Genomic DNA, 21,388 nt, shown 5'->3' with positions numbered 1-21,388 from the left:
ATATGGAATTTGACATTTTTACGTTTGATACGGAAAGATTCAACACAACAAGTAACAATCACTGTGAAAAGTTCCCAGTGACAAACTTGGTAAACAACTTCAATGGAGAAAGTTACAGAGCCACAGCAACACCTTAATCATCCCTGCCTGCAAAATTAGTTTGATCATTTTCAAAACAATCCATAAGTGGAAAGTTAACGGATGCACAAATCCTCTCCTGGACAGATCCACCACACAAGATTTCAGTCCCAGTGATCTCATATCCACTCCTTTTAGGAGATGAATATACAATACAGACCAGCACAGCAAGACAGTTTTGATTCTGCACACACACCGGCGTGATCCTGAGTAGTGATCAAAACCCGAACCACATTAAAGGAAAGCGGGGAGCAGAGTGGAGGTCTTGAAGCACAGCAGGAGTACAGTGTGATGAGTGAAAGTGTTAATATGGTATAGGATACGGAGGGGGGAGGGCAGGGGCAAGGTTAGTGGTGTGATTCATTTTTATTACCGCTGCTGTCCTGTGGGGGCGACACACCAGCAAATTATTTCTGAAACAAAGTGGAGGATTGCACTCCTCATCAGAACTATTGCCTGTACTGGCCAACGGGCATGGGGTTGTGTGTGTGTGTGACAGTGAGGCACTGATGAGCGATAACTCTCCACGTCTGCCTGGACCTCCGGGACACAGAAGCAAAACGATGGGGTGGGGGGAGAGGAAGGGTGAAATGAACCGAAGAAACTACCTGTGTGTGTGTCCAAGTGTCTTCATGGGTGCACACAAAGAAAAAATACACATCACAGGTGGGTGTTTTAGCATGGGCTATTCCACTGAATGGGTGGTATTTGCGTGTAGTAACTCAAAACATTTGCACAAGAGGAGAGATGTTTCAGCATGGGTCGTTATGCTGTGTGTTTTTATGCACACTAATAATCTGATTATCTTATACACCGCCCTAATTTTTGGCTAAGAATTAGATCATTAAGCGCAAACCCAGGCTAATGTAAATTTTCTTTTGAATGACATTCCCCCCATATTGCAATTCTGTGTAAGGGACCCTCTGTGCATGCAAACAAACTGAATAATCTGGTAAAGAAGAGCAGCCTGTTGCAATGACAAGTCACAACCCCTCTCAGAACTTCCACACACGGGTGCAAAGCAATTAGAGCTGCTACACTAACACACGCTGACCGACTGCTAATTTAAGACTCTTCACTACTTCAGTCTGACAGAACAAGTTCAATACACTTCTTTATTAAATACACACACATCAGTCTATTTGGAACACCCTCCCAACCCACACACACACATGCACACACACACACTTCATCCTCGGACCTCGAAGATTTATGACCGCAGAATAATTTCTGACGCGTAGTGAGTAAATCATGAATCCATCAATCTGGTTAAATGATGATCTGGAGAACAGCTTGATCGGTGGATTCTATTCATCAAAATAATCTTTCTAATTAATTATATTAAGCTCAGAAACCATGGCAACTAAGCAAGTAAGCCTACTTCTTTTTATCTGGTACAGTATAGTAAGAAATTATTGACTGGTACCATAATTGATAATAATGAATAAATAATACATTCAGATTAAGTGAATAATTTAAGAGTGTATTAGTGACACACATTTACAGTGTGTGTACAATTACTGGGGGTGCCCAGGTGACAAAGTAAATTATGCTAGCCCACATCAGCTGGGATCCATGGTTCGAAACCGCTCAACCAATCAGACGTCTACGTACAGTTCGTTTGTGGCCGATGCGTCACGATGGACTGGCGTCCTGTAAGTGGTGTATTATTGCACTGAGCCCAGCAATTTCAAGAAAACTGACACATTGGGACCCTGATTAGTATAATTCAGTGATAAAATGAACTTAAATGAATAATGTGGATCAGGGTTTAAGCAACTCTTGTTCCATATTTGTAGGGAATTTGGAATGAAATCCCTGTTTCTACATGGGTTCGTTACCACCTCCCAAACACATTCAGGTGGACAAGCTGCTTCAAACTGCCCCAAGGTGTAAGAGACTGAATTTGTGAGGGTGTGTTTCCCAGTCCCAGTTTCCAATATGTGCTCCTGCCTCGAAATTGTGTTCCTGGGTGGGGTCTGACCCAATGCAACAATGACAGGTGAAGTAGCCCAGGAATTAAGAATTATTACCTACATGTATTTATTTATATTGTTAAAACAACATGACAGAGGCAGATGAAGATCAAGATATTAGGAGAAAAATATGGCATTATTTACCCTATTGTCGTGCCAGTAATCAAAGATCACCAGGGATCATCAGACAAGGGTTTCTGTATTTCAGTCCTACATGAGTTTCTATTTCCCTGTTCCCAACACACATGGGCTGAGCACAATTCCAAAGTGATGGTCCATACGTCCATACGTTAGGAAGGTGGTTCCAATTTTGCATTTTCAATTGGCTTCATATTTCTCTTCTAAGTCTTTAGTACATTTACATTTCCTGCATTTAGCAGATGCTTTACTTCCAATTGTGCCCATGTACAATCCAAGCAATTGAAGGATAAGGGCCTTGCTCATGGGGCCTAACAGTGGCAACCTGGCAGAAATTGAGCTACTGAGCTACCACTGCCAGAGGGTGTCTTTACTACAGAGGGTGAACCCTTCTAAAGGTGTTAAGGCATAGTGATGACCACTTAATTACAGACACTGAGCTAATTACCAAGCCGTCATGAGCTGGATCAACTTGAATCTCAGAGCACTGGGCTGCCAGGACTGACATTGAGAAACCCTGAATTAGACGATGAGCTCAGACTCTCGGTGCCTCCCAGTCACCATGCTGACACTTGCCACATGTGTGAGGAGAGCTAAATCAATCCATCAGCAGCTCGCTATCACACCACACAATCACAAAACACACACTGCTCCAACTGCCGAGAGGAAAGCTCAAAGGTGCAATTAGCAGTGTTTATATATCAATTAACACAAACTGATCAGCCAAAACATTAGCACCACATGACACAAATGTGCACCGCAATGCCCGCTCTGTAACAGTGATGCATGCCAGGCTCAGGGATGTATTAAATGTTGGGTTGATGGTAGTTCCTCGTAGTTCATGTGTTGAATGCAGCAGATCTAATCAGCATAAAGACCTGAGGGACTTGGATAAGGACCAAATGGTTACAACCACATGACTGGGTTAGAGTATCTCCAAAACAGCAAGTGGTGCTCGCAGGCAGCCGTGATGAGTACCCACAGACAGTGGTCTGAGAAGGGAAAAGTCATGAAGCACTAACAGGCTGTTAATGCATTACTGAATCATATACATTCATTAGAAAAGGCTCGGTTTACGTCCAAATCTCTAAAAGAATCTGTAAACAAAACTGGCACATGAGCACTGAGGGTGGGTAAGGGCGCAAAGCAAATCAGCACTATTACTCTGTACAGGTGTGTAGCTTCGCTCTCAGTTCAAATCAAGCCCTAGCTGTTGAAAATGAATCCAAATAACAAACGGCGTTAATCAAACAACGTCTTTTTAAGGGTTAACTGGTTAATTATTGACATTACCAATCCATGGCCATGTTTTAAACCTTTGGATTGTGAAATCAAACCAGCCAAACAAATACTCAACACTTATGAATAGCTTCTAAACTTGCTTTGCACCACAACAGTAATTTAGGGTCTTTGACATTTTCTTAAAACTTCTTACTAAAAGTAAGTTAAGCATAGCAAAAAAGTAATTTTTTAAATTATTATTTAAACTAAAACAATATTAATATATTATATTAATATTTTATTCAAACTAAATGTGTAATTGTAAAAAATGTACAATCGTTTTTTCAAGATTTCAGGCATTAAATAATTCCAAATTATTATTATTATTACTATTATTATTATTACTATTACTATTATTACTATTATTATTATTATTATTATTACTATTATTATTATTATTACTATTAACATTATTACAATTATTATTATTACTATTATTATTATTATTATTATTACTATTATTATTACTATTATTATTATTACTATTATTATTATTACTATTATTATTATTATTACTATTATTATTATTACTATTATTATTATTATTATTATTACTATTATTATTATTATTACTATTATTATTATTACTATTATTATTATTACTATTATTATTATTACTATTATTATTATTATTATTATTACTATTATTATTATTATTACTATTATTATTATTACTATTATTATTATTACTATTATTATTATTACTATTATTATTAGTATTAGTATTATTATTATTACTATTATTATTAAAATTATTATTATAATTATTAATAATAATAATATTATTATTATTAATATTATTTTAAAACTGTACAGATTTAAAATTAAACTTTTGCCATATAATGCACACCACTCAGAATTTGAGATGTTCTAAGAAAAAAGTGAATTATTTGTTTCATTTAAAAATTTAAATAACAAAAATGAATTGACATTGTAAATTTGTATCAAATTAAATTGGAATTGGACAATAACAAAGCATTTGAGGAAAGTAAACATGTGAAAGTGACTCATGGTCTTTGGTTTGCACAGGTTTTGTTTAAGTTTTTTACATGGATTGCAATCATCACCTCTGGTCAATGTCTGTCTGGGGTTTGGTATGTTCTCCAGGTGTCTGCGTGGATCTCCCATTCACCCCCTACTGGCTTTACTAAATGTCCCCTAGGTGTGACAGTGAATTATTGAGTGTGTAATGCCCTGCAATAATTCTAAGCGGTATTCCTGCCTTGCACCTAGTGTTTACACGTGGCAACAAACCCACTGTGACCCTGACCAAGAAACAGCCATTAGTACAAAGAAATAAATGAATGTTTTGTGATAATCAGCGATAGTGTATATGGGTACATTAAATGTGTTGTTATTAGTATTTATTTCCCCTTTTATTTCATTTCCATGTTTTTACCAGTGCTTTATCCTGATTAGGGTCCCGGTGGGTCCAGCTTCCCTGAAATCTCAGGGTAAAATGTAGTAACATGCCCCTGACAGGCACCAAACCCCCTCTCAGACACATTATTATTATTATTAGCCACAAATTCATGACACAAAATCTTTTTTTATTTGACGGATTGCTTTTGCTAGCTCGTTTGTAACTACGTCACTGATGTTACTACAGATAAAAGCCGAGGTTAAAACACACGAGGGAAGCGTTTGCTCGCGTTTCCCATGTTTCACCATAAATTCTGCCCCGTAAACATGATTCTTTACAACTAAAGAGGGGAAACAGCATTGATTACACACCATGTATCATCAATGCCGCGCCGGCTACAGAAAATCAGTTACGACGTTAATCAGATTTTCATCCTTGATTGAGTGAATGCGAGTGCGTATTTGTAAGTGTGCTGTGCTGTGAGCCATCAGTTTCCTGACAGTGAAAAACACGCGCTCCCCCGGCCGCTGGCGACTGCTGCCGACTCGAGTGTGACAGAGGCATATCAGCATCAATAATCTTTCATCAAGTCAAACGCAGGCGCTCAACAGCCGCCTCGGATCTGTTCTACAGACGATGAGGAGACATCACAGCTACAGGAACATACAGAGACAGACAGAGAGGGCTGACCTGTGTTCTCTGAGGACTGCAGTGTGCACGACTACTTTGTACTGAAGTGACCTGGAGTGCACTCGCATGATAATAAAATACCATAAAACAATTTGCTGTTTACAACTCAATAATTAGTTTCAATTCATTTAATTCTAACATGCTGCCATATTTTAACTACATTCAGCAACCACTAAACAAGTGTGTTTTAATGTACATAATCATTTAATCAACTAAAGAAACCAGTTATTGTTTCTATAAAACAATAACTTATAAGTCAAAGAAATGCTACATGTTTTAAATTTAGATTTTTTTAAGTTGCTGGATGTCTGTACAATCTGGCAACCCTTTCACCTGTGCAACACCTTTGCTGTTCTGATCTGATGAGAAAACTCATCAGAAGACTTTGAACTTCGTCTGTGGGAATTTGCACCCACTTAGCCAAAGGAGCATTTGTATGGCTGGGCACTGATTCTGGTCAGTTAAGCCTCAGTTGATGTTCCAGTTCATTCCAAATCTGTTCAGTGGGGCTGAGGTCAGGGATCTGTTGGGTCACTGGAGTTTCTCTAAACCAGGCATTTCTTCACGTCTTTATAGAGCTTGCTTTGTGCACAGGGGCAAAGTAATTCTGTAAAAGAAAAGGACCTTCCCTAAACTGTTGCTGCACAGTTGGAAGCAAATATTGTCCTTCATATAATTCATTTATTACCCCTGATAGCAGTTGTTGTGGCTGAAACATATGAAGTAAAAAATTAGAAGGGGTGCCCCAATACTTTTGCCCATATATATAGAGAGAGTGTCTGTGTGTGTGTGTGTAAGATATACAGAGTTGGAATTACCTGCTGCAGTCCACACCAGGTTTGGTGTAGCCCTCCAGTGCGCCTTCCCACACACTGTTGGCCATGGCGTTCCCGATGGCCGTCATAACCATGGTCAGCTCCACGGGCCAGTCATCTAGGTCCAGAGAGCGTACTCGTGACAGATGGGTGCCTAGATGCCGGTGGATACCCGAACACTCGATGCAGATCAGAGCACCAAGGTTCAGACTCGCCCAGTCTGGGTCTACAGGATCAAAGACACCATCAATTAACACTGTAGTACATGATGACATTCAGCCACATCTGAAATGTACATAGCTGTACACTAACTCACTATCTAAGGGTTGAGGGGATGCTGGAACCTATCCTAGCTCTTAATGGGCACAAGACACACAGAAACACCCTGGACACGGTGCCAGTCCATTACAGGCCAGACACACAAACACATTCATACTTTAACACACATATCCACACACATCCAAGAGCATTTTTAGTACCTTCAATTAACTTGGCTGCATGTTTTTGGACTAAACCAGAGCACCCGGGCATGGGGAGAACATGCAAACTCCTCACAGAAATTACCTGGACTGCTCCATCTGGAAATCAAACCCAAGGCCTTCTTGCTGTGAGGCGACAGCGCTCTCAGCTCCTTTCATAATTCAGATACACTGTATAGAGCTTAGCTGGAAATGACCTTTTCAGCAGAGGGCACTGATTAAACCATGACTTCTGTCCATTAGTTTATTATTTATTAAAGGTATCTTTGTATCATTAAGTGGATCAGTGGTAGTATATCTGTCTGTACAGAAATACTGCACTACATAAGGCTGTATCTTGCAAGGTTAATCATGTTGTACTCACTGGGGACGTCACAGTCCACACAGAAAGCGTTTCCTCTCACGTTCCTGATGGACTGGATGGTCATGGCGTCGCTCTGGCTCCCTAATCGAGACTTGAGTGGAGAAAGATTAAGTTAGAGATCACAAGAATGAAAGTACGAGTGAATCCGCGAGTGCAAATGAGCTGTGAGGAAAAAAATCGGCAGAGTGAACATGGCAGAGAGATGATGAGATGGTGGGTATGTGGATAAAAATTAGGTTTGTATCAGGAGCCGTTTAGCTACGACTTTTCAGAGACCCGTCAGCCTTGATGACAACTTTTCCACCATGCACCACCGTGGGTTACGTGTAGAACGTAGAGAGTAGACAGTTTCTAGACAAGAACTCTCACCATCTTTGTTTACAAGTATTGAGCAATCTGGTTTTAAAATTAGCCTTAAAAATACAATTTAGACCATTTCTGACTGATAAAGTGATACTTTATCTATACAACATGGTGAAAAGTAATGCTTTGTTAACATTTTCGATTCACTTGTGGCCCTCAAGTGGCGCAGCTGTCTAATTTACTAGCCGATTCCAGACTTGGCTGTGCTTTTTATTTTTTGGAGGGGGTAGTGGCACCCAGGTGGAACAGCAAGATATCACGCTAGAACACCAGCGCAGGGATTCTGAACTCCTCGAGGTCGACTGGGCGCCCCCTGCCTGCAGCAGACAAAATTGGCCACTAAGTCTGCTGGGTGGGAAGAGACCAAACTAATAAGAGGGTGGGGTTTTCCATGCTGTGTATGGACCCTGGTTAGTATCCCGAAGGCACCTGTGCAATAATGGAGGAATGTGGAGCTCAGTGTGTGACTCCCCGTGCGCAAGACTGGCCTCACGCACAAATCCACTGAAATGCGGTGGGGGTTGGTGGAGCGCACACATGACGGAGGGAGTGTATGTCAGATGAATGTAACCTACCCTACATATACGGAAACTGAGTGCATGCAAATTGGGGCAATACAAAAAAAGGGAAAAGCTCCAACCTTCATTCTAAACCCAGGATAGAGCCCTGAGGGACGCCATTAAAGTATTATATTAAGTAAAATAAGTATTAAATAAGTAATAAAATTCAGGGTGTGTTATTCAAAACAGGATTATGTTGCTGTTTATAATGATATATTATGCGTATAATGCACAGAATAATTACCTTATTCTTGCTGCTCTCACATGACTGTAGGCTGGCAAATATTTGACTCTCGATGGCTGTGACCCAGAGCTCCCTCTCCTCATATGTCGACGCCTCAAAAAGCCACATCTGCCCCGTCAGTGACACAATAATGAATTCAAACGACTCCTCTTGCTCTGAAAGACAACAAAAATCAATCATTGTAAAAACATGCATTTTTAAAGATTCAACACAGTGCCTGTCAAGAGCCGACAAAATTTAAACTATTTAACCTCTTGAACCATTGAAACCATATAAACACCAGTGGGCACAAAACCAGCTGCTGAAATGTTGGAAGCATGAGGAATGTTTTAAAGCTTACAGTTTCTACTTTTAAGCATATGATTTATTTATCTATTTACATTCTAAAGGTTATTATAAACTATCTTATAGTGCGTGGGTGGTGCAGTGGGCAGTTATGCTAGACCGCTACTGTTGGGATTTAGGAATTGAATGCCCAGCAGTGCTATCGGCTGGTTGGGTGTCTACATACAGATATGATTGGCTGTGTCTGGGGGTTGGGTGGTGGCTGAGGTACTGAAATAGATTGATGAATTTACCACTGTGCCACCCAAGTGCTCATAATGACTTAATTTAAGTCAAATCCTAGCTCTAAAGAAAGGTTTAAAGTTATACTTCATTCTTTTCTTTTTGTTCTGTTATTGTACAATATTGACATAATGGATTTACTTAATCATTAAATTCTATATATAAAGAATATATGATGTATACTGGGACTGAATAAACTGTATGTGTGTGTGTTTCTACACTCACTGTCCATTTTATCAGCTCCACTTACCATATAGAAGCACTTTGTAGTTCTACAATTACTGACTGTAGTCCAACTGTTTCTCTGCATGCTTTGTTAGCCCCCTTTCATGCTGTTCTTCAATGATCAGGACTCTCCCAGGACCACCACAGAGTAGGTATTATATGGGTGGTGGATCATTCTCAGCACTGCAGTGACACTGACATGGTGGTGGTGTGTTAGCGTGTGTTGTGCTGGTATGAGTGGAAAAGACACAGAAGTGCTGATGGAGTTTTGGGCTGTCAACCTCACTGTCACTGCTGGACTGAGAATAGTCCACCAACCAAAAATATATCCAGCCAACAGCGCCCCGTGGGCAGCGTCCTGTGATCACTGATGAAGATCTCAAAGATGACCAACTCAAACAGCAGCAATAGATGAGCGATCGTCTCTGACTTTACATCTACAAGGTGAACCAACTAGGTAGGAGTGTCTAATAGAGTGGACAGTGAGTGGACACAGTATTTAAAAACTCCAGCAGCGCTGCTGTGTCTGATCCACTCATACCAGCAGAACACACACTAACACACCACCACCATGTCAGTGTCACTGCAGTGCTGAGAATGATCCACCACCTTAATAATACCTGCTCTGTGGTGGTCCTGACCATTGAAGAACAGGGTGAAAGCAGGTTAAAAGGTATATAGAGAAACAGATGGACTACAGTCAGTAATTGTAGAACTACAAAGTGCTTCTATATGGTAAGTGGAGCTGATAAAATGGACAGTGAGTGTAGAAACGAGGTGGTTTGTTATGGGTTCATATCATATTAAAAACGAATTTCAGTTCATCTATATGAACCACAGATGAGTTTAATGAATTAAATAGTCGCCAGTAGTTCAAATATCCAAAATCCGACCCCTGAATTCACTTAAACAGACAGCAATGGAGGGCAAAGACGTGTTCCTCTAATCAATCGCGGCAGCCGTGGTACATCGGCATCATAAAATTCCACTCATTTACAAGGTAAACATATCCATTAGAGCTTTTATCTCATTATCATCCAATCACATTACATAGCAACCGCCTAACTAGAATCTAATGTGGGTTAATCATTTAGGGTCAGGCTAATTTCCACCCCGCAAACACGAGGCGAGACAAAGGGATGCGCGTCAGCCGCTCCAACAAGGGGTGAGAGGTGAGAAATAAACCATCAGTTCAGCATTCATCAGTTTGCTCTACGATCATTCTGAAGCCATGATGACACCGGCGTGTTCACGAGCAGACGAGCGCTGGGAGATAGTTTAGGTATTTAGATGCTCAAGCCGTCAGAACGTTTACCAATTAGGTGCCTCAGAACGCATTTTGATTCATTTCATAATACAGTGTCATTTACAGTTGGACATTTTAATGTAATATTTATTACAGGCAGCATTTATGAGCTCTTAATTTACTGAGTAATTGATGTTCAGGGGTTTGAAATTTCACTCATCGTGATCACATTTGTTCTTAGAATTTAAATCGATGTGGCTGGAGCACGGCAGCAATAACCGATGTATGATTATACAGGACAAGTTTTCTTCTGCAGCGCAGCTCCACGGCCTCCAGCTGAAAACAATAATCCAATTAGCTCTACACCATCTTCAATTATAGGATTTATTTTTCGGGACTTGACTCCAGGCTGGGATCAATACCGAGCCATGAGGTGTGTGTCTAAATCAAGGACTAAAGGGAGGGCAGTCGCCACACCCAGACACTTCACAGCAAATCTGTGTTTGGTGTGTTAATGTTGTCTAATGATTGGTAAAAGGGTTTTTTAGGTCCTGTATTTAGAAAATGCTAATTAGAATCAGACCTATATTTGTTGAATCTATTGTTCCCCATGCATTGCACATTTTGAGGAATTCTACATTATTTTCCTTCAGTATTTTGATACCTCTTTAAAAACTCAAATATAAACAGTATAGCCAAACGTACGGAGGCATCAGACCATTAGAATTTTAGAGTTGTGGCTGCCTCCTAATAGAATGCCTTTATTTGTCATATATACATATACAGGTGTACAGTACAATGAAATTCTTTCTTCGCATATCCCAGCTTGTTTGGAAGCTAGGGTCAGAGCGCAGGGTCAGCAACTGTACGGCGCCCCTGGAGCAGAGAGGGTTAAGGGCCTTGCTCAAGGGCCCAACAGTGGCTGCATGGCAGAGCTGGGATTCAAACTCTCAACCTTTCAGTTGATAGCCCAAAGCCCTACCCACTAGGCTACCACTGTCCTCCGTTTTGGAGTCTGTTTATAGGTTTTTCTGCCCATTCTGTTAAAGATCGCATAAAAAAAGCTTATTAAATGTTTCAACTCATCTCTAACGGGGTTGAATCATGGCCCTGCTGGAGTCATGATAGTAGCTGGTTGCATACAATCCAATTTGATATGAGAAATGGGGTCTGTCTGAAAACCTAGTGAGCTGCCTTGCTGCCTTCCTGCGCAGCTGCATAAGTATGAGGATGAGGATTTATTTACATTTGTCCACCATATTTGTAATTTTTTGTGAGAAAAATTGTGCCGCACTGAATGCTGAGATTGCCCTCACCACTAAGGAAGCATCAGATGCTCCCTCGTTATTCAGTCAGATTATTGCTTTGAATAAAGGCACCTTATTAGGCAGCATTTTAAGGTATCTAACAATTTAGACATCCATTCCTCTCTGGAGTGTGTAGGATGACGTAAAATGCATCTATGTAGAGAGCTCACTAGGTTTCCAGACAGACCCATTATAAGAGGTGTCCACTCACTTTTGATCATAACATGAATACCCACAATAAAACCACATGCATCCGACTGCATTTGTTTTTGTGTGCAATTATGTGTTGTCCTTTTTGGCACTGTCGTGAACATGGAGTATTCTCTCATTCTCGTAATGCTAATACATCCACCAACATAATTATCTGCAACTCCACCGAGTCCTATGATTACACACCTATGAATCTGAACACAGACAATTACTTCGTTGGCTAGTCATCTGAACGAAATGCCATTAAAACAGGTAATTTCCATATGGAAATGTGAAATATTAAGGTTTGAAATATTAAGGTTTGAAACCATAGCAAATAAACGTCAAATCAAGCTTAGTGAAGTCACATCCTGAAGGACTTGGGCCTTTAGGGAAAATTGTTTCTGATAGATATGCAAAATAATGTTTGGGGAACAAAAAAGGAACTGTATGTTACTGCATGTTACTGTTTTGCATCATTATGGATATGGATGTATACAAATAAGTTGTTTAAACAACTAGTTTGTCTCAAGAAAGCCTTCTATAATGAAATTGAACATCATTTTGCCTATCTGACAGAATCTGGCACATTTCTCTAATACGTGGACGCAGCACAGAGCTCTAGAATAGCATGTAAATGTTACTATAAAATTGCATTGTTCAAGATTTGCTGAAGCAGTACTGTTAGATTTTGAATATATAAATTACTACTCAGGGAGTTCCTCAAGGCTCAGTCCTTGAACCTCTTTTGTTTATTATGTACATGCTTCCTCTTGGTCACATAATATGTAGATTCAAGCTGAACATTTATTGCTATGCTGCCGACACACAGATCTAGCTTAGCACTAAATATGCTTAAAAAAAAACCTCACTCACCTAGATGTCTTTTGTTCATTGGACAATGGACAATTTTGTATCTCCAATTCACCTTGCATGTCTTTGGTCTGTGGGAGGAAACCAGAGCTCCCAGAAGAAACACACACAGACACGGGGAGAACATGCAAACTCCTGGACTGCTCCACTTGGAACTGGAACCCAGGAACTGGAACCCTTCTTGCTGTGAAGCAATATTGCTACCCACTGAGCCACCGCGCCGCCCAGAAATCTGCTTTAAGTGAGCTTCAAAAATTCTTTTAAATTCTTGGGTCTTAAATGCAACCGGACAATGATCCAAACACATCAGAACTGGTTAAATGAATGGCTAAATTAGGCAAAAATTAAGCTTTTAAAAAGGCCTTCCAAAAGTTCTGAGAATGAAGGTGAAGTTTGTCTCAAAAAAGCTAAAAAAAACATGTATGTAAATGTTTAAAGCAATCAAATATCTTCTGTGAATCCCAGTACAATCCTTATAGAACAAACCATGCGTCAACTATCTAGATTAGCATTCAGCAACAAGTAGAGTGAAATTAAGCAATCAAGAGTGGCAGCTCCTCCAAGCATGGTGCAGTTTCAATTCAATCAGAGGAGCAAGTGTGGTGAGCAGGACCGCTGTGATATATCCTCATTAACACAATTAAAACAGAGCTCAAGATAATGACTAGGAGAGTTGAAATGTGAGTCTCTCTCTTTCCCTCTCTCTCTGGCTCTCTCTCTCTCTGGCTCTCTCTCTCTGGCTCGTTTCCAGATTAGCATGCTTGAGGAAGTCGATGGGCAGCGTTTGACAGTCCTGCTCGGGATGTTACCACAGCGATGAAGGTCGTTAGATGTTGTAATTAAATGTAATTGGGGTCTTTAACCTTGCGTTAGCTTAACAGCACTTTGCCTTGTGCAAATATTGTGACATGTTGGGACATGGTGCTTTTCTGGAGACATATGGTGGCCAATCTGCTAACTCGTATGCTGGATGTGCAATGGAAGATAAAGGGGAAACGATACGGTTGACTGGTGAGTGAGTGTCTCAGTATTTGTTCATGTGAATCCTATGATTCTGGGAGCAGATGCTTTGATTGCAGACCCCCAGGCTTTCCAGGTGGGGTCAGATTGGGCTGACCACAGCTGGACCAGACAGCCACCCGATTGCTGTCCTGTCACAATGCAGTGCCACAATCCATCAAGGCAAAGACTACAATGTGGGGGACATGTAAAAATAGAAATGATAACCTGTTATCAATATCTAACTAACTCAACGTTACGAAGATAATCAGCTGTCGTCTTTCCACCCTCGAAGATCTTTACTCCTCTAGGATAAGAAAGAGCACAGGGAAGATTATGGCTGACCCCTCACACTCTGGTCACTCCCTTTTCCAGGGGTTTCTATCTCAGTGGAGACCAAGAGTGAGAGCTATAAAGACTCGGACCAACCGCCACCTCCACAGCTTCTTTCTTCAGGCCATCAACCTACTAAACAGGGACCATTCCTACATCCCTCTGTTATAAACTGTTGCACATGCGCTTTAACACACTTGCTGTACATTTGTGTCATATGTGTATATCATGCCATATTTGTCCTGCACACATATGCACCTTATCCTACTACTTGAATTTATAATCACTTCACTTTCTTCAATGCACAATATTATATCTAAGGTTTGTTACTGTAATGTCTATTAATGTTTAGATAAATGTCTATGTTTATATAATAAACCTTTTTTCTATAGTATTTTACTATATCTAAATATGTTGACATCTATATCTAAATATGAGGGTTAGTTGTCCAAAAGGACGACTGCTCTCGTCTAACCCCGTACAAGTTCCCATAATTTATTAAGTTCATGTTTAGGTGACCATATACTTTTGTAACTATAGTGTCTTTAGTTATTTTCAATTATCCATTGCAATTTTTCTACCAGCACGGCAGGGGCGGAGCCAGGGGGTGGCCAGTGGTGGCCATGGCCACCATAAATGAATCTTCGGCCACCCCTCCGGCCCAGCCCCCCCCCCCCCCCCCCCCCGCACCGCCCCCACCATCACCGCTTTGCCGGCAACTTTTTTTGTGGAAGCATTTCTGCACGCAGGTGTTCTCATAGGGACGCAATTCAACAGCGCACAATTAAAGAAAAAGTACTACTTAGTACTACTAGTACTATTTAGTAGTATATGTGGCGAGCTACGAGTAAAGGCGCCAGCTGGCCCTGCGCGTTCCAGTGTTGCCAGATTGGGCGGTTATCCGCCTAATTGGGCGGATTTTGTTGGAAAACAATTTAATAGCAGTTAAATAACACTTCTATTTAAAAGAATATATTCCGTTTTAAGAAGCTCCAGCATTGTAGAAGGCTATTAAAAGTAAAGTCTATTTTCAATGCTGATTTGGCGTAATAGTGTTGGTCAGTCTGTATCATATTGTTGAAAGAAAATTAAAATTTGTTTTCCATGCATTCACACTAGCATGTTCTTGGATTCAGATGAGTCTCATCATTACACACAAGTTGGCAGCCAAATGATAAAGTATTGCAAAGGAATATCTTTGAAATTCTTCCTCATAATGTTAAGGTTATAGGCTATATTTTGGTTTTTCACTTGTCAGAGAAAATGAAGAGAAAAAAAAGCTTATTATTCTTCATGATGTAATTCTACATGGCACTTCCTGCCTGTGTAGGTAAATGAGTGAGTGACCACATAAAAAAAGGTATCAGTTTCTGTGCCACCCCTGTGTGAGCAATGGTCTCAGTCTGGCCACCCCTATGAAAATTGTCTGGCTCCGCCATTGCAGCACGGACCTCACCGATGCAGGCCAAGGAGTACTGCGGACCAGCATGAACGTCCTCTGACACATGTAAAGCAACCTGCAGCAGATTCTCACAGAAAACCTTAAACACATTCACTGTGCTTTCTGTACTTCTTCACCACCTGTGGCAGGTCCTTAGCCAGACAGTAGGCCTCATTCTGCCTTCCTTTCCTCAGACATGACTAAAGGTCTGTCCGAAAACCTAGTGAGCTGCCTTGATGTCTACTGCCTACCTAGGCAGCTGCCTAAGCAGTGAGGATTCTAATAAGACATCGAACTATTAACGCAGATTATGTGGATGTACTAATTAGACAGCGATCACGTCACAGCAGTTTTCGCTTACTTAGCTAACACAGTTAGCCTCAGGTCATTCAAATCAATGGGCTGAGGCGGCACAACCCACTAGCATGCCAGCTAACATCTCCCTCCGTTTACTGAAAATGGTTACATTAGCACGAATTTGTTAATAAATGACACTTGTACACCTTTATACAAATTAAAAATGAATGAGAATTTATTTACATTTAAAAAGAACTCACTGCTCCACATTCGTCCGCCATATTTGAAATCTTTGGTGAAAAAAGTTGTGCCGTACTGAATGCTGGGATTCCCTTCATCGTTAAAGAATCATTGAATGATCCCTTGTTATTCAGTCAGATTATCGCTTAGAATTAAGGCATCTCACTAGGCAGCATTTTAGGGATCTAAGAATTCAGACAGCCTTCTCGGGAGCGTGTAGGATGATGTAAAATGCTGTTTACGTAGAGAGAATACTAGGTTTGCCGGCAGAGCACCTAACTTGAGAGGTGAGACTTAAATTCAGTCTGCATTAGACTTGTGCGTCACACGTATGCTTATAAATGTATGTTGTGGTGGCGTTTCTACTGTTTGTGCTCATTAGCAGTTGTAGCTTAGCAGTTAAGGTTCTGGACTAGTATTCAGAAGGTTTAAGTCCCACCATGGCCAAGCTGACACTGCTGGGCACCTGAGCAAGACCATTAACCCTCAATTCGATTTGCTGGTGTATTATATCACAACCCCTATAACATGCATGCACTAAAGAGCAAAAGTATGTGGCCACCCCTTCTAATTACGAAGTTTATAAAAAATCAATTATTAAATATGAAAATGCTTCAACAGTGCACAAAGTCCATAAAGACATGGTTTGATGAGTTTGGTATGAAGGAACTCCAGGTCTGAAAAGAGCCCTGACCTCAACCAACCAAACACCTTAGGGATAAAGTGGATCTTATAAGTGCCTTATCACGAATGCCATTTTTGCACTATATGGGCACAAATACCCACAGACACATCCCAAAATGTTGTGGTAGCCTTCCCAGTATAGTAAGGGGGGACTACATATTACCATGATTTCGAAATGAGAAGTTGACAAAGGTTATGGTTAGTTGTCCGCACACTTTAAAGGTGCATTCACGATGCCAAAAGGTAGCATGTTGGATGCGTACACGCAGACCAGACCTCAACAAACGCGCCCGCTCCGTAAAAAGTGACCCGGCGCAAAAACAAAAGCAAGTTGGTTGCAGCTTGCTGTGAATTAACAGGCAGTTGGGAGGAACCGGGGCTGCCGGTGCCATCTGTAAATGTCAGCGCTGGCGCTTGCTCATTTTACACATCATTAAAGGCAATATTCCTAACCTGTATTAGAGCAATCAGCACAGGGCCATTACCGAGACAAGCCTGGGGGGACACGGGCCAAACAGAGAGGAGGCGACAATGCACTCTCTATCTACCTCTCAACACACAAGAACAGTTATACTAAATAAACAACCACACACACACACGAACACACGTGCAAAATATTCATGTAACGAGACACATCCGGACGTCTGGATAAGCATGAGTAAGTCCAGACAGGCGCACAAACACCTAACAACGGTGTGTTTCAGGTCCGAGCCTGGGTGTGAGCGCTTGGGTGTGAGTGCTTGGGTGTATGTGACTGTGTAGCGTGGCATACAAACAATAATCTTGTTATTTCTTCCTCCGAACTGCGGCCCTCCGCGGTGGCTCCATTAGAGAGGCAGAGGCTCGGGGGAGCACTTGGGGAAACGAGAGCGGGTTGCAGAATGACAAAAGTATTGAGATAAACACCCTCCATTAGGCCAGGCAGTTAAAGCTTCATTTGCAGCTGGCCGCTTGGACTCCCGGCGACGAATAAGTTAACCCTTCATCCACTCCAGCCCACACTAAATATATTTATTCGTTTATCTTTAGTAACTGCTTCATCCTAATCAGGGTTGCAGTGGGTCCTGAGACTATTCCTACAATAGGAATAAGATGGGAATACTCTGTGGACACTGGGAAACATGCAAAACTACACACAAAGTTACACACATAAATTGAAACTTACGTGAATTACAAAAATAACAGTCCCTTTAAAATTCAGTTGTATTGCATGTGTGATATACATTTATTCATGTCTGATTTTTAATTACCACTGACCTCATGCGGGCCGACCAGGGACATCCAAAGGGCTGGATGTGGCCCGGGGGGCCATACAATGCCCAGGTGTGAGGTGTGATTAATACAGATCCAGCCCCACCTTTGCAACTCTAACAGCCTCCAATATTCTAGCAACGGCCCTGAAAGAAGGCCTTTCTTCTGAGTAGTTTCCTCGCTTAAATGTGGACAGCGCCAACTGTATTTAAGTGGTTTCTTATCATGGAACATGTAGTGTTGGATTATAATTCAGCAAAAAAATGTGGGTTCTCAACCCTGTCAAACAAAGTTGGCTCCAATTGACATTTCGGATTTGTGCAGAGTGCAGCCAGACTAGCCCTATGTACAGTGTATCACAATAGTGAGTACACCCCTCACATTTCTGCAGATATTTAAGTATATCTTTTCATGGGACAACACTGACAAAATGACACTTTGACACAATGAAAAGTAGTCTGTGTGCAGCTTATATAACAGTGTAAATTTATTCTTCCCTCAAAATAACTCAATATACAGCCATTAATGTCTAAACCACCGGCAACAAAAGTGAGTACACCCCTTAGTGAAAGTTTCTGAAGTGTCAATATTTTGTGTGGCCACCATTATTTCCCAGAACTGCCTTAACTCTCCTGGGCATGAAGTTTACCAGAGCTTCACAGGTTGCCACTGGAATGCTTTTCCACTCCTCCATGACGACATCACGGAGCTGGCGGATATTCGAGACTTTGCGCTCCTCCACCTTCCGCTTAAGGATGCCCCAAAGATGTTCTATTGGGTTTAGGTCTGGAGACATGCTTGGCCAGTCCAACACCTTTACCCTCAGCCTCTTCAATAAAGCAGTGGTCGTCTTAGAGGTGTGTTTGGGGTCATTATCATGCTGGAATACTGCCCTGCGACCCAGTTTCCGGAGGGAGGGGATCATGCTCTGCTTCAGTATTTCACAGTACATATTGGAGTTCATGTGTCCCTCAATGAAATGTAACTCCCCAACACCTGCTGCACTCATGCAGCTCCAGACCATGGCATTCCAACCACCATGCTTGACTGTAGGCATGACACACTTATCTTTGTACTCCTCACCTGATTTCCGCCACACATGCTTGAGACCATCTGGACCAAACAAATTAATCTTGGTCTCATCAGACCATAGGACATGGTTCCAGTAATCCATGTCTTTTGTTGACATGTCTTCAGCAAACTGTTTGCGGGCTTTCTTGTGTAGAGACTTCAGAAGAGGCTTCCTTCTGGGGTGACAGCCATGCAGACCAATTTGATGTAGTGTGCGGCGTATGGTCTGAGCACTGACAGGCTGACCCCCCACCTTTTCAATCTCTGCAGCAATGCTGACAGCACTCCTGCGCCTATCTTTCAAAGACAGCAGTTGGATGTGACGCTGAGCACGTGCACTCAGCTTCTTTGGACGACCAACGCGAGGTCTGTTCTGAGTGGACCCTGCTCTTTTAAAACGCTGGATGATCTTGGCCACTGTGCTGCAGCTCAGTTTCAGGGTGTTGGCAATCTTCTTGTAGCCTTGGCCATCTTCATGTAGCGCAACAATTCGTCTTTTAAGATCCTCAGAGAGTTCTTTGCCATGAGGTGCCATGTTGGAACTTTCAGTGACCAGTATGAGAGAGTGTGAGAGCTGTACTACTAAATTGAACACACCTGCTCCCTATGCACACCTGAGACCTAGTAACACTAACAAGTCACATGACATTTTGGAGGGAAAATGACAAGCAGTGCTCAATTTGGACATTTAGGTGTGTAGTCTCTTAGGGGTGTACTCACTTTTGTTGCCGGTGGTTTAGACATTAATGGCTGTATATTGAGTTATTTTGAGGGAAGAATAAATTTACACTGTTATATAAGCTGCACACAGACTACTTTTCATTGTGTCAAAGTGTCATTTTGTCAGTGTTGTCCCATGAAAAAATATACTTAAATATCTGCAGAAATGTGAGGGGTGTACTCACTTTTGTGATACACTGTATATGTGCACCGAGTCACCCGCATTTACAAGCAATGAGTTAGTTTAATGCCATTACCGACATGTCTAGACCATCAAATGAGTATTGTAAGTATGCTATTTTCGGCATATTCCTAGACTTATAAAGGTTTATTTTCACAAAAAAAGACAATTGTAAACATTTGACCTCAACTGTACGTCATTATGGCAATTGAAATTTGAAACCATACTAAGATACCAATACTAAAATCCATAGTAAAATAAGCTGCACATATTAAATGCATCAATTTAATAAAAAAGCCAGGCAAATGCATAATTATTGCCCCAGAATTATGGTCAGTGAACAGCAAATCCATAAACATAATCAGCACAAACCCGCGTTAAACAAAACTAATTAAAATCTCAGCACATACATTTCAGATGCTTCACTATTCATTACCACCCGACGCGGAGCGGTCCAGCTGAGCTCCTCTCCCGTGAAAATGATATCTTTATCGGCCATCGATTCTGGCCGCGCGTAATAGCGAGACGCGGGCGAGAGCGAAAGGCATTAAGCTGCTGTCGCTGTGCTCGCCAGGACTCCTGCATCACTCTTTAAACACATCAGATGTTCATTACAGCACTGTACACCGCATAAAGACACTCTCATCGAGGTCATCCCATCGTATTGAAATTTCAAAATGAAAAATGTCATCAAAATATTCCAACACTGCCTACTGAGTTCCCTCTGTACACGCACCGAAATGAGTTTCTGAAGTCGTTCGGTGCATTCCTGATTCAGCTCCTGTTTTTGCTGACTGGCTTATGTGTTTAAAGCTAAAAGACAATAAAGCCACTTTCTTTAAAATATGATACACAGTGTCACCAAACTGAGGGGAGATTACAGAGCGAAAGTCGTGGTTTTCTGCTTCATAACACCATAAATGTTATTAATAATCCATGATACTGTGGTCAGATACTGTGGAGACCCAAAGTGACAATGGATCAGCCTTATTAGTGGTTAAAAAACAGGACTATTGGTTCAGGCCCCACTGATACCAGTTTGCCACAGTTGGGTCCATGAGCATTGCCCTTAACCCTCAATTGCTTGAACTGTAGTCACAATTGTGAGTCACATTTAGCATCTGCTAAATGCTTTAAATGTAGATGTTATTCAAAAAATGGGTTAATATATTCAATATATTCCCCCATTACTTCAAATAGCTTCATGTACCCCACCATGTTTTAAAAAAAATGCACCAGAGCCTGCTACCGTATTTAGCGTTTACCACAGTGGATCATTCTGGTCAGCTTGTGCCTTCCTGACGCAACCCTCCTCATTTTACCTGAGCTTAATGTACCACAGTGAAACACATA

The 21,388-nt window shown here is 41.2% G+C and overlaps 1 protein-coding gene across 2 annotated transcripts in view; it reads right to left on the bottom strand.

The window, feature by feature from the left end:
• The window catches only part of agap3 (ArfGAP with GTPase domain, ankyrin repeat and PH domain 3), a 285,199-nt gene that overhangs the window by 16,766 nt on the left and 247,045 nt on the right, over positions 1 to 21,388 (bottom strand). For both annotated transcript variants that reach the window (XM_062992702.1, XM_062992701.1), the window contains exons 14-16: positions 8,412 to 8,566; positions 7,245 to 7,335; positions 6,405 to 6,627 (exon numbers count right to left, since the gene is read on the bottom strand). In XM_062992702.1, coding sequence (XP_062848772.1) covers positions 6,405 to 6,627; positions 7,245 to 7,335; positions 8,412 to 8,566 — 469 coding nt within the window. The remainder of the gene's footprint in view (positions 1 to 6,404; positions 6,628 to 7,244; positions 7,336 to 8,411; positions 8,567 to 21,388) is intronic.

This window comes from Trichomycterus rosablanca, chromosome 3 (genome assembly GCF_030014385.1).
Source record: "Trichomycterus rosablanca isolate fTriRos1 chromosome 3, fTriRos1.hap1, whole genome shotgun sequence".
Classification (NCBI taxonomy): Eukaryota; Metazoa; Chordata; class Actinopteri; order Siluriformes; family Trichomycteridae; genus Trichomycterus; species Trichomycterus rosablanca.
This window is presented reverse-complemented; position numbering and strand designations above follow the sequence as displayed.